The sequence below is a fragment of the Dipodomys spectabilis genome, unplaced genomic scaffold (assembly GCF_019054845.1).
Source record: "Dipodomys spectabilis isolate Male_0828 unplaced genomic scaffold, ASM1905484v1 ptg000234l, whole genome shotgun sequence".
Lineage (NCBI taxonomy): Eukaryota > Metazoa > Chordata > Mammalia > Rodentia > Heteromyidae > Dipodomys > Dipodomys spectabilis.
In genome coordinates, this window is record NW_024870911.1 from 680,847 (window position 1) to 695,911 (window position 15,065).

General features: G+C 38.6%; 1 protein-coding gene across 3 annotated transcripts in view; it reads left to right on the forward strand.

The window, feature by feature from the left end:
• Nucleotides 1–12,207, forward strand: part of Lin7a (lin-7 homolog A, crumbs cell polarity complex component) — a 134,335-nt gene extending 122,128 nt beyond the window's left edge. For all 3 annotated transcript variants that reach the window (XM_042698605.1, XM_042698603.1, XM_042698604.1), the window contains 2 exons: nucleotides 4,012–4,230; nucleotides 11,955–12,207. In XM_042698605.1, the coding sequence (XP_042554539.1) occupies nucleotides 4,012–4,230 (219 nt within the window). In that variant the 3' untranslated portion in view covers nucleotides 11,955–12,207. The remainder of the gene's footprint in view (nucleotides 1–4,011; nucleotides 4,231–11,954) is intronic.
• The last annotated feature ends 2,858 nt before the right edge of the window (nucleotides 12,208–15,065 follow it).

Below are 15,065 nucleotides of genomic sequence, written 5' to 3' on the forward strand. Positions count from 1 at the left end.
CCATATTTCTCTGTTTAACTCTTCCCTGGGAGCTTGAAGGTCCCAGCCTTTGTGCCCTAGCCTCCCCTAGCAGCCCAAATAAAAGAGTACCTGAAAGAAGATAATGACACTGTCAGCATCTGGCCTAGAATCTCCAATCCTACTACACAAAAGCCAAGAAACAAAAAGAGGACTGGAGACTAATCAACTGACCTAGAAAAAATGAAAAATAACAACAGAAATTAGAGAAGGATATAGACAACCAAGTCACCAAGCTTTCCTTGAAAAGGAATGTTCCCTACAGTAACAAATCACCATGTTCAAACCACAAGGTAAATTATAAGAACACTAAAAACAAGTCTCAGGCTGCATAATATTGTCAGAGGTTTCCCTCTGTATTTCATGTTCTTCCAAAGAATGTAGTAGAATATAACCAGTAGCATAAATGCTTAATGAAAGTCCATCAAGTGGCGATGTCAATGATTGAGTGAATAATTAAAAAAATGAATTTCATCAGTGAACAAGGCTATTTTCATGGGCTCCAACCACAGCTAAAAATTTCTTCTACCGAATATGATATTTATAACCTCTGCTTTCTATTTAAAACCAAAGAAGTGGTTATGTAAGTTGCCTCTGGGGCTCAATATGGCCATTTCTTAAACCCTTAATATTTGCTCAGTACCTAAACGACAAGCAGTGCTCTTGGAGGTTAGCCATGACAACCACATTGCTCTTTTTTCCTCCACTCACACCCACCCTTTGTTAAAATGATACACATGCACACAGTCCACTAAATTTCCTAGTCTGCCTATCAGTAGTAATTATGAATCTCAAGTAGCTCAGTTTAAGATCTGCCTGGAGTACCTACCTCTTCTGCTTGAGGTATGTAAATATAATTGCATCCATTTGCAAGTGTCCATCTCTGGTCATCTATCACCTACTGCCACTTTTAGATGACCTGATTACAATTTCCTTCTGCTTTGCTTCTCCCTCATTCCAATCCAAAGAATCTTTAAGGGGTTGAAGATGAAGCACCTTTGTGTTTATTTCGGGTAAACATAGTTTAGCCAACTATTGTCTATCTTGGAATGTTCAACAACTATTTTAAATAGGGGGCCCAGTGGCTCATACCTATAATCCTAGCTACTCAGGAGACAGTTCTGAGGATCAGGCAGGAAAGTCCATGAGACTCTTTTTTTTTTGTTCTGTTTTTTGTTTTTGGGTCCGGTCGTGGGGCCTGAACTCTGGGCCTGGGCGCTGTCCTTCAGCTCTTCAGCTCAAGGCTAGCACACTACCACTTGAGCCATAGCACCACTTCCGGCTTTTTTTTTTCTGCTTATGTGGTGCTGGGGAATCGAACTCAGGGCCTCATGCATGCAAGGCAAGCGCTCTACCACTGAGCCACCTTCCCAGCCCTCCATGAGACTCTTATCTCCAATGAACTACTCAGAAAAACGTAGACATGGCACTGTGGCTCAAGTGGTAGAATACTAGCCTTGAGCACAAAGAGGTTCAGGGACAGCACTCAGGCCATGTGTTCAAGCCTCAGGACCAGCAACAGAACAAAACAACACAAAAACTATTTAAACACTCCCAAACCAAGAACTAATGACTCATTTATTGTGCTTTCTGTTATCCTTAACTTACTTCTCGGGTATGTATGTGCATATATACCGCTATGTATGTCTCTGATACTGGGGTACAGGCTCTCTTGGAGTTTTAACAAACAGGTCTATTGAAGCAAATGTGGTATATCTCAGGGTAAGATGAGTACAGGCAACCCGACCAAGTAGCTTCTTCCCTGGGCCCTCAGCTCCATGGCACTGTCGTGGGCTAGGCAGTAGGAAGTTCAATGCGTTGATTCTATGTACAAAATTGTGGAGTTTCCTTCAAGCATGTGAGGACCTTTCAGGAGCCAGAAAATGAGAAGAGGGTTTACCTGATCCGGCACTCTCAGAATCAATACGGATGGTGACTTGAGGGAGGATGGAATATGTGCGTTAAAGTGAACTATGATCATGTATAGATGAGTCCTCCAGATAACCTTTAGATTTGGGAAGTTCCCGCTGGGGACCATTAGCCAGTGTACCAAGAAGTAGGTCAACCAGCAGAACAGGGTTGTTTGTGAAGCTGAGAGTTTGGCAGAGCATACCCAGATGTGATTCCGGACCTGTTCTTCTACTCCATCTGTTCAGTTGTTCCCTGTCCAACTGCCTGCCTCACCTCGCTTATCATGTTTCTCTGATATGCCTATCCAATGCTGTCCTTATTAAATTTATCCTTATTGAAAGTATGCATTATAAAGGGCTTACTCAATGCACAAGAGTGCTTTCTAGAAAAACAGTGCCAGTTTTATTACGTGATTAGCAACCAGATAGGTCACATGGCTGTGCATCCCTGTCTATCGACCATAAATAAAAATATATAGTTACTGTTTTAGCACAGAATGGGGTATTTCGTTGTGATTGATATTTCTTTGATTATAGGAAAATTGAACATCTGTCTTCTTATGGGTTTATATTGTATTATGTATTTTTTGTATTTTGTGTTTTATTGGTGTTTTTAAACTTGGCCACAGCGTCATTTTGCTTCAGTATTCATTAATGAGCTTTTCCTATTTTAAAAAACATATACATTGACAAGTACATTGCAAGTTTGTTTTTTCTAGTCTTTTGTTCTTGTTTGACCTTTTCTAATGTTTGAGATTTAGAAACTTTAAAATTTGTAAATCTAATTTTGTGATTCCCTGCTCTTGGTATTTTATTTAAGATTTTTTTCATTTCAAGATGATGATGATTTTTTTAGCAGTTTTCTGCTTTAGATATTAAATTTTTATCAATACATTTTATTTAGAATTGAGATAACTATTCCTTTTTATTATTATAGTTGATATTGGTTCCAGCACCATTAGTTAACAAACTACTCCTTTGGCCTAAATTTTACAGTTACTATATGATAATCTTTTTAATACAATGGATCTCCTTGTGCACTGTGCTACATTTGGCTTTTTTTCTTTTTTTTAACTTTTTACTTATTTACTTACTTATTTATTTATATTGTGAAAATACCTTACAGAGGAGTTACAACTACATGGGCAAGGTAATGAGTACATTTCTTATCAAGCATTGTTGCCTCCTCCTTTGTTTCCTCTTCCCATCCCTTCCCATCTCCCCCCATTCCCTCCCGCCCTTCCCCACCCCACCAAAGTTGTAAAGTTCGTTTTTTGACATAATGTCTTGTACATCACATTGTTGCAATGGGTCCACCTGTATCCCTATTTAAACAATTTGTTTTTTCCCTTCCCCTTTACAAATTAAACCAACATCAAATACAGTGAAAGCAGGGGTTATACAGTGGGGGAGGGACATACAGAGCAACAAAGGAATCATAAATATGTTAGAAACAATCGCAAGAAAGAAAAAACATTTGAATCCTTATCTTGGGTTATACTAATAACAGTGACTTTAATTATTTACAGTCTCATGAGTTGTGCCTTTGTTTGTTTTTTGTTTTGTTTTTTTCGATTGTGGGGCCTGAACTCTGGGCCTGGGCACTGTCCCTAAGCTCTTCAGCTCAAGGCTAGCGCTCTACCACTTGAGCCACAGTGCCACTTACAGCTTTTCTTGCATATGTGGTGTGAAGGAATCGAACCCAGGGCCTCATGCATGCAAAGCAAGCACTCTACCACTGAGCCACCTTCCCAGCCTGTCTCATGAGTTTTAATATCTGATAGGAAAAGACTCTTTTTATAACTTGCTTTAATTACTTTTTTAATATTTTGGCTACTGCAATAACTTTCTAAATCATTCAGCTCTTCCTTATTTCTCATTCCACCTTGAATGCTATCCTCATGTAGCCTTACTGGGTTATGTACGGTTCAGCTACCAACACACTAAGTGACAACAAAGATGGTGTTATATTCCGTTGGCCACATTCAAATTTTGGGTTTTTAACGGGATATTGATCACAGTTTAGCCCGGCAGGGATAAACTTTTAAACTCTTCCCTAAAGAAAAGGCCCTTGTCTTTTCAGAGCGTGGAAGGGGAACACCATGAGAAAGCAGTGGAACTACTCAAGGCTGCTAAGGACAGCGTCAAGCTGGTGGTGAGATACACCCCAAAAGTCCTAGAGGAAATGGAGGCTCGCTTTGAAAAGCTCCGGACAGCTCGTCGTCGGCAGCAGCAGCAATTGCTCATTCAGCAGCAACAGCAACAGCAGCAGCAACAAACACAGCAAAACCACATGTCATAGGTGAGGAGGGGAGGGACTTGTTCTGTATAAAGGATCCCGCTGGTATAGATGCAAGATTGTTCTTCTTCTTTAGATGCAGTTTCTTGGACCACTGAAACAGTAATACTACTCCTGAGAGGCCAAATGAAAGCAACCAAACAGAAGCCATTGCTCTCAAGAAATGTAAATGGAATAGTTACTTTTTTGTCATTCAACTACATTTTCCACAAACATAAGACATTTGTTGGAAAATAATATACTTTGGAATAGAGAAATCCAGACTCTAGGATGCCTCTGTACAAATTAAGAAAATGCAGCCTCTGTGCTCACCCAGATCTCTACAAGAAAGGGCCCAGTGGATTCCAGTCCCCATTCATTCCCTTGCTCAAAATGCTGGCCTTAGAAAGACCCTCTTTAGAATCCTGAGCTACAACTTATTGGAAAACGTGCCTACTTCTTAGGATGAAATAGCAACCCTATAGAACCTATAATCTGAGAGATTTTGAAGTTACATGAGTGATTTTTCAAAACACATCTGAATCTCCTAAATTCCATTGGATGACCAAGAATGCTAAATCAAGATTTTTTTTCCTTGTGCTTTTTAAAGAAATAGAAGAACATGAATAATCAGGGTCACAATATCAGAAATGTTTACATATGATAGACATACATCATGTATGCTCCCTCATCCCTGAAAAACATTGCAAGGCAAATGTCAAAAACACCTAGCTTTTCTGGATGGACACTGAACTGCACAAACTTCAGTGGATTCCCCACTGGAAGAGGCACTTGCAAAGTAGCATGGTATTCCTTTTCTTCTTCCTTCTCTGCCAGGCATTTCATCACCAGTATCGGTTGATCTGAAGTTATCTAAATTTCCCTTGCTATTCTTTAGGCAAGATGGATTAAGTCATTAGGTAGCATTTACACTGTGGTGTCTACAAACGTGTGTTTGAAAGGCAGTTCAAATGTTCTTAGAGAGGTCATAATAAAAAATAATGGTTTGAAACCATCCTGTTTACTCATTGTGCAATCTGAAATACTTGGAAATAATCTGCAGCTCTCCATTTATTTTGACATGCAGAAGAAGCTGAATGGGATTTTCTCTTTGATACTTTTAGAAATCTCATAATCTCTTATAGCCTCTTTTGTAGCCTGATGGTTTTATTGTATATGTAGGATATGTTTTGTCTTAATCTAAAATACATTCCATTTCCCAAAGTGTATTTGTTCAACAATAGAGATTTATTTGCAACAGAACAGGTACTATTCAGTGAGCTTCAGATTAAGTTTTTGCTCTCCTTCGTGATTACTTTCTGCTTAGGGGAGACCATGAATAAATAAGTAGATAAAAACTATTCTATTATGATCAGCACTTCACTACATTAACTGAGGCATGTTTGAGTAGAGTCTGGCTGGGTGGTGAGTCTTTAGACTGAGTTGTCTGGAAAAATCTCAAAGGAACTAAAGGACAAATAGAAGACACAGGAAGCAAGGGAAAAAGGAAGTAGCTGGTACAGTAGTACCAAAGTGATGTGATGGTGGAGGATCAAAGAGCAACCCCAGATGGGGAGGGAGGAGTAAGGAAGGAAGGGCAGTAGTCCAATAAGAAAGATAAGGGCCAGGTTACCTAGAGCTTTGTGCAGCCATAAAGGAAATTAGATTTTACTACAGTGCAAGCCACTGAAGGTTTAAGCAAAGGAATGGCATGGTTTGATATGTATACCATAAAGATTATTCTATCTTCTATGGAAGAGATTGGCCTATGGTTGTTGGAGAACTAATCTGAAGGTTAATATGTGGTTGTGTAGACCAAGGGAAAGGGTAACTTGGGCTAGAACATGGCAGAGATGAAATGTAATAAACAGAAGTTGACAAGACATTTTGCCCAGAGCCTTCTCCTCTGTTTCGCATTTAGACTTTTAGAATCCTTTTGAAGATTCTTTCTTGATAATACACTACTCTTAAATTGAACACCACTAACATGCTAGCTCCTAATGCTATTGCTTTTTCCATCCTAGGCAGTACAGTCTTACATCAATTTTCCTAAAGGATATGCAATATTGGCCCCGGGTAAAATTGTTTAAAAGATGCTTTGACACATCTGTTTCCATTCAGACTTCTGGGATCCTACCAAAAATCTTCAATAGTATGTTTATTGAGTAATATTCAGAAATACCCAGCCTGGTCTTCACTATATGCAGGGTCATGTGCTCAACTCCATTTCTTTATTCCATCTGACTGCATGAATGCACCTCTGACTGCATTTCTATTGTTTCTGAAACATCAGCATGAGGCACACTGTATTTTGTTTTGCATTTTGTCTTTTGCAAAGGATGGGATAGAATTCTACTATTATGAACATAAAATTTGTATTTACTTTTGTCAAAATGGCCCCTTGCAATGCCCAAAGTCATGGTCCCTTGGGATGAAAATGTAGTGTGGTTATTTCAAGTACAAATATGACACAAGCGTGTCAAGTCACCCATGGATTTTATGGTGAATTTAATCAAACAGACCTTCATTAGTTCTTCCTTCATTTTCAATTAATTCAATTTTTAAGGCTCAAGTAGAATTTGTTACACTTACTAGCTCAAACTACAGTTGTTTACAAGGAAAACTTTGAAATGTATTTGGCCCGTTTTACTTGGAACAGAACATTGATTTTTCTTTTTAACTGGTGTGTGTGTGTGTGTGCGCGCGCGCACGCACACACACACATGCACATGCATATGTTTTCAATCAAGGGCTTTTTTAGTAGCCAAGACTAGCTTTGAACTCAAAATTTTTCTACCTTAGCTTCATGTATGCCAAGATTATAGGTGTCATGTATCACATCCAGTCAGATTTTTTTTTAAGTTTAGCCAGTCAAACAAAGTCCAGATAAAAATTACTTATCAGATGCTGTCTCACTGATTATCAGATGAAATATTATTTCATCATAATATTCTCCAAATCAAAAATAATATCATTATCTGAAAGTGAAGTAACTGATCATTACAATTGGTGGATAAACATGAAAAAGAAAGGAAGACTGACTTAGGATTTCCTAGATACATGGGAGGCTTATGACTGGGGGTGGGGGGCAAAAATGTTACTAAGACTAACTCAAAGAACAAGCCAGGTATAGCAGCTCAGACCTATGTTCCCAGCTAAGAAAAAGAAGTATAGAGGAGAATATCAATTTGAGATAGCCAGAGTGAAAAATATGAGACCCTATCTGAAAAGTAACTAAAAGCATGAAGAGCTAAAGGCACAGCTTAAGAAGCATCACCAAAAGAAAAGAAAAGGAAAGGAAAAAGTATATATTTATAAAGTTGAATGCATGTAAATATATGAAGAATTTTGTCTACTATGCCTACTTTCCATTCTAAATTTTCTTGAAATAAAAAATTGATGATATTTTCTCTGGATTCTAAATTTGCACATTGAAAAAAATAAACTGCTTCTCCTAACATGTAAAAAATGTAAATCTTGGGCAATTACTATACAATTACGTGATTAAAAACATAAATAGAGAAAATTGAATATAGTTTGCTCATGTTATACCACATTTTAAAAAAAATGTGGCTTCCAAGGATAGATTCATATTTCACAAGATTGCCAAGGAATATAAAAATAAGAAGGAAGAATGCTTCTTGAGATATCAACATTCTAAGGAAATTAAAAGCAAACTACAGTTCTGGCTTTCCACTGCTGGAGAGAGAACTCATTACCTTCAAAGCCAGCCTCACTGTTTGGGGATTTCTAAAGCAGTCGGCCCCTGTCTGTGTTCTCCTCGGCTCCGGTTCCTCCAACTCTACAGACCTTTCTTTCCTTTACTTTGTTCCCTGCTGGACTCATTCTCTGCCTTCTATTACCATAACCTTAATGGGTGGTCCTGATGACTGGACCCAGAGAATCCTTACCTCAGTTACCTGCCCAGTCACTGGCTGATCCATGTGCTAAAAGACACCTCAAATTAAATGAAACCCAAGGAAGTCCTAGTTTGTGGAGCAGAAAAGTAAATCAGAAACAATTGTAGTGCTTGCTAACATTTATGAAACTACTTATGTATGCCAATACATTCTTGTAAGTGTTTCACACATATTACATTACTTAATCTTGGCCATAGCCCCAGGAAGACTAGTTACTATTGTTAGTCTTGTTTTAAAATAGGACACAGAGACATAGAAGAGTTTTAAAATTGTATGTAACAGCCAACAGCTAGCAAGTGATTAAGGCCTGGATTCAAACCCAGAAACTTAGGCTTCAAAGAATCTTTTTTAGGCATTCAAGTCACCCTCACTTCCAAAATATGCATGCTTGGAAAACCTGCATCGTTATAGCTGTATGAGTTTCTGTTTTTATATGTGTGTGTTAATATATGTCTATGTGAAAGTGTAGATAGAGGGAAGGGAGAGAGAGATTATTGGAGTTTGGGGTCTGGACTAAGGCAGCATTCTTCTGCTTGAATTGGCTTAAACTTTCCTTCTTTCTTTCTTTCTTTCTTTCTTTCTTTCTTTCTTTCTTTCTTTCTTTCTTTCTTTCTTTCTTTCTTTCTTTCTTTCTTTCTTTCTTTCTTTCTATTTTCTCAGTCATGGGGCTTGAACTCTGGGCCAAGGTGCTGTCCCTTAGCTCTTCAGCTCAAGGTGAGCACTCTACCACTTGAATCACAGTGCCACTTCTGGTTTTCTGAGTGGTTTATTAGCGATAAGCGTCTCATGGAATTTCTTGCCCAGGCTGGCTTGAACCACTATCCTCAGATCTCAGCTTCCTGAGTAGCTAGGATTACAGGCATAAGTCACCTGTGCCCAGCTTCATTTTGCTTTATTTTCTTTTTAAAAAAATGTATTGTAAAGACGCTGTACAGAGGGGTTACAGTCACATGGGGGTTACAGTCACATGAGTAAGGCAATGAGTACATTTCCTTTGTTGTCTCCCAATATCCCTTCCCTCCCCCACCTCCCTCACTCCTCCCCCCACCCGAAGTTGTAAAGTTCATTTCTAACATCCTGTATTTGTTGGTATCATTGTTGAAATGGGTCATCCTGTGTCCTTCACACACACACACACACACACACATACACTCCATTCTTAAAATTAAACAACCTGTATTGAACTAATAAACTTAGATCTAGATTTTAAACAAGTAGTTTCATTGTGTAGCTATCTAATAACCAGATTATGAGTGGTCCTTAAGGACATTGAAGGCTAGAACTATTCACATTGGACAGTTGTTCTTGTACGAGTTTTCTCAGGCCATGTCTTTAAAAAGAATTGGTCCATTTCATCTCACTTGTTAAAGTATTGGACATAGAGTTGTTTACAGTATTTCTAGGCTGTTAATGGGGTTTTGGCTTGGACTTTTGGGGAAACAGGATCTCATTATGTAGACCAAGCTGCCCTAGAATTCTGAATTCTCATGCATCCACATCCCAATGGGTGGAATTACAGGTTTGTATCACCGGACAGGGCCTCATACTGTTCTGTTCTGTTATTGTCATTTCAATGTCCTGGGAATCTAAATGATGCACCTATTCCATTTCTGATATTTGGAATTAAAAGACTCTCACTTTTTTTTCTCCTTAGTTATCCTGGCTAAAATAGAAGTTTATTGATTTCATTGATCTTTACAAAGGATCAGCTTGGCTTTTTTTTTTAAGTTTTTAATTTCTTTGATATTTCTTTCTTTCCTTTTTTTTGGGGGGGGTTGTTTTGTTGGTTTTAGTTTTGGTTTGGTTGTTTTGCCTGTCCTGGGACTTGAATTCTGGGCCTGGGCACTGCCCCTTAGCTTTTATGCTCAAGGCTAGCTCTCTACCATTTGATCCACAGCTCCACTTCTGGCTTTTTGTAGTTTATTGGAGATGGGATATCTCATGGACTTTTCTGTCATGGCTGGTTTTGAACCACAGCCCTCATATCTCAGCCTCTTGAGTAGCTAAGATTGCAGGAGTGTGTCACTAATGCCTGGATTAATTTCCCTTTATATTTCATTAGTTTATATTTCACTAATTCTTAGTACTGCTTTTCTTATGTTTACCTTGGATTTAATTAGATTTTTTTCCCCTAGTTATACAGGTAGAAATTTAGGTGATTAAATTTAAATCTTTCTTCTTTTCTAACATAGATAATGCCACAATTTTCCCACAAGCACTGCTTCCAGATTTCTTCTTTCACTTTTTTACAACAGTGGGTCCAACTGGTTATCCTAGAGAATCTATTTTAAAAACAGCAGATGAGCAACCATCATTCCATCTCCCAACCGAACTTCCCTTTGACACAAAATCTAGTAGCTTCACAAGTCCTGAATACCAGGAATTGGATATCCTCTCAGAAAAACAAAAAGAAAGAAAGAAAAAAAAGAAACACCTAACACCCGTCTCAAGAGGCAGGGTCCTTGCTTTGCAAGCTCTAGGCCCTGAGTTCAAAACCCCACTATTGTCTAAAAGAAAGAAAGAGTTGAAAAGGAAAATTGATGAACAAAATTCACACTTAGCTGAAAAAGAGGAAATGAATTGTTAATATTTTGAATTATAACACATAAGGGTAAAGGAAACAAGGGCATGCGGTAGACGTTTCCTCCCAGAAGGAACATGAGAGATTCACTCTTCAATACCTCGTGCTTGTCCAACTGCTGTCAAATCCTGAGGGCTGTCTTTCCCTCAGGATGGCAGAAGAGCTCCAGTACCCTCAGCATGTCCCATCTGTCCTCCGTCCCATTCCCTGGGGATGTGTGACTGGGAAAATTTAACCAATAAAAACTCAGGCTCTAGATCCTGTTTCTTGGTAGTCATTCAATCTATGACACAGTAGTAAAAGGAGCTCTGATGGCGATGATATAAGAAACAAGGAATACACAAGACTCTGCAAAATGTGCAGCAATAATGACCGCTCGTCAGTGCTAGTAACAGCAGTGTCAATCGTAATATTAGTGAGTTAGCAGTTACAATGTTAATATGGCACAAGAGTTTGAACACGAATGTGTCGGATGACTCAAAGAGAAGCACAGTGGCCCCGGTGTAGTTCCCCGTTCATGCTGCAGTCTGTGGGGTTCTCTGATGTCTGTAAAAAGCAGGGCAGCCAGAGAGCATTGGTGCAGAATAGAAAAAACACTTTAATTCAGTCTGTTTTGTATATGGCTTTGGACATTCATCCGCATCTTTAAAGTACTTCTAATTATATTTAAATGCAAAGATTGAGAACTACTGTTGTCTCTGACAGAAATGACTCTCTGATAGCGGAAGGATGTCAGGGCTGGGGGGTCACCCCAGCATGCCTACTCTGCTCTGTGTGCTGTAGGGATGACTTGTAGGCAGAGTCACAGGCTTAACTTCTGCTTCAGAGAAGGGATACTGGTGCTTCTGGCCTGTCAAGCCAGCTTAGCCCGCTGTGTCTCAACAAAAGCTTCACACTCTGTGCCTTGAAACATGTTACTTATACCTTGCCTTCAGGAAGAAAAGTAGAATCATCTGGTAATGGTAAGGGGGGCGGGGGGGGAATCTATGTCTGAAATGTTTCCAAGTGGCTGCTCTTTATTTCATTTGGGGGAATAACTGTGGTTTTTCCTGCCTCCTTTGATAATTACTTCCTTTCTAATACATAATTTTATTTTCCACTGTGGAGGACTGTCATAAATTATAGTGCCACAAAGAATCTTTGGGGTGCTCACAGAGCACATGCTCTTTTGATATTTTTAGCATATTGTCAATGATCAATGAATACTAATCACTGATGCTGCTTCACTCTCTTTCCCCCCTTCCCAGGTCCTTGGGGAAAAGCTCCTTGATCAAACATGTGATAATCACACCTTTGAATCCGTGCTTCAGAATCCCCAGCACCTAGTAAAAGGAAAAGACGACGCTGATAATTACACCTGCCAAAAAGCTGTGCACACATGGTGTATGAATTCTTTATCAAGGCCACTTGACACTGTCTTTCTCTGGGCTTGAATCCCCCTGGCTCACATGCTCTTTACACACATAGACCTTCCATTCACTGAAGTGTGGGATTTCTGTGTGTGTGTGTGTGTGTGTGTGTGTGTGTGTGTGTGTGTGTGTGTGTGTGTGTGTGTGTGTGTGTGTGTGTGTGTGTGTGTGTGTGTGTGTGTGTGTGTGTGTGTGTGTGTGTGTGTGTGTGTGTGGAGAGAGGGCGAGGGGGAGGGGAGCAGATTCAGTCTGCAGGCTGAAACAGCATGAAAAGAATAAAGTCTGTGACTTTGTTGAACAGATCACCAGGGCCAGGATGAAGTGAATCTTTAGTCTCCAGCATTTCCAGAGATGAGCGAACCCCCTCATTAGGCTACAGGTATTCAAACTGCATCAGTTCAAGGTTGTTGCCATTGGAAGGAAACTTACCCATCACCCCTCGCCCTGACCTGTTCCATCATGCACACTGCTGAGTTGTCTGAATGGGAATACCAGTTCACTGGGAAATTCACACCTTATTCCTTTTTAAATGGCAAGTTTTTGCGTTATGTTTATACTCTATTCCGTTTCTTGAAGCAATTGGTTTCGTGGCTTTTGTTTTCATACACTTATTATGCATTTGCAGACTGAGGCACTTGTAGTTTTCACCTTTAGTTAGTTAGCAGCAAGGGTAGGGAGCCTAGTACTGTCCTCTTTAAGTATTGTTTGTATCTGTTGGCTTTAATTCTGAAAGAATATATTTATTTCAGAAAATATGTAGATCATCAGAGGACATGTGTTTATAACTCTGGTAGGAGAACTAGCAATGGCCCTAGTTTTGTAAACTAATTCCTATAATGGTATAAAACACTGTTTTCAATGTTTTCTTTTTTGTAATTTTGGTTGATAAATTATGGAGAAATCAAAGCTCATTCTGCATATACTGACATGCTGTCATCGATGTGTACGTGACATTTTAGAACTTAAAACTTTACATATTTGAATAATATAGTCATAGATAGTATATATACTCAACTCATGCATACACTTATCTAGGTATATAGGTATACACACATGTATATGTGCGTGTATTTGTACTATCATACACAGAGTTTAGAAAAGCTTCCCAAAATATAGGCTGTAATATTTTTCACAGTCTAAGTATCATTCCTTTTAAAATTAGGCATATGCAAACCAGTGATATCAGCCTTGGGAATGACAGATAACAATTCCTCTAGAGGAAAACAGGCTTAATTTCACACAGTCCTATAAATAAATAGATAAGGAGACCTGCCATCTCTAGAAAAATCTTTTAGTGTCACTTGTACAGACCACAGTTTCTTTCACTGATGGTAAATCTAGCTGCCTAATCTGGTTTCATACTATGGAATGAATCTGAAACAGCAATAATCTGGGCACTGAAACACCTCAAGCATAAAAACGCTGTACCTAAAGTGTACGAAAATGAATAATTACCCATTTTATCTAATCTAGATAAATCACTAAAAATGGCTAATAACTGAATATTCTTTTTTCTCAAATGCAGAAATTGATTTCTCAAGATCCCATATATTTGACATTTCAGAGAGACTTCCAAAATGGAAAAACATGATGTTCCATTGGAGTGTCTCTTCTAGCACTAGTCAGCATCACCCCACTTGTTTTCTTTTGCCCTGTTGAGTGGTATCCTTGTTCTTACTGCTCTTCAGAGTACATCATATGTCAGGCAACCAACAGCAAGGAAACTGGGCTTGCTTCCATGCATTTCAACCATGCCCTACTGTGGTAACAGGTTCCCATCCATGAAAACATATCATTTTTTTAAACTAGAGAGAAGTGGGGAAGGGGAGGGGGTGGGGAGGACCCAGAATGTTATGTAAAATAAGTTTATAAAAGAAACTAGCATGACAAAGAGGAATGAATGTAGACTATATGCATACTATTCAGTTTGAAAGATAGTTCTCATTTTTATAAGAAAAAAATTAATAAAGCATATATTTTAGTTATCATTTAACAAAGAAATATTAAAGCTATTCAGGCAACACCACAAGATTCTCATCCCTAGTATACTCTTGTAAAGATAGAATGGTAGTTTCTACATATTTCAAAACATTGTATGAATTTGGAGCTTAAGGTAATGTTTTCTTTTAGCTGTTAACTGTGCAGTTAATATTGAAATTTATCATACATTTTCACATTCATACAAGTCTATCTACCTAGAAGTCTTTGTATTTCATGCTTCATTTATATATGTAACGTGGTGATAAATGTCTGCCGGACTGTTTGTCGAAGTGAGGGGTAACCCGGATTGCATGTCATGGTGGCTCTTATATACAAACCACTCAATTTCTTCAGTCAAATTTAGCTCATAGAAATGTAAACCTTCTTTTAACATTTTGATTTAAAAATAAGCATCCCTCAGATCTAGAAAAGCCACTTGTAGTATTACCGAATTTTATTTAATCAGAGCAGAAGGAAGCAGAATCACATTTTCTACAAATGTTATTTATTATTAACTATCACAATAGAGCCACCAACTTGTCCCAAATCGTATTACTTCCTTAAAGATGACATTAGCTCTCTAAGCTTCCTCTTACATGAAGCTCAATGTTCAACAGAGTGAGCAAACTAAGTATTAGAAGTGAGGGGAAAACTGTGACTTTTCATCAATGATTCTGCGAGTTTGGTTCTGTCCCTTGCTCACGCAGGCAGAGAGTGGAAGAGGCTTTTCTAAATCTTTTTCCTGCTGTGATATTCAAGGAAAACACAAGGCATAGTTCAGTTAGAGAATTCCAGAACCTTTTCCTTGATGCATTTACATCTTGATTCTCTTGCCATTTGAAACAGTCCATCTGCTGGGAGGTAATGAGCTGAAATTACAATTGACTTTAGAAAGAATAACAGACATTGCACCTCCTCAATCAAGTAATCAATGGGGAATTCTCTAGTTACGTGAACTACCGCTATCTT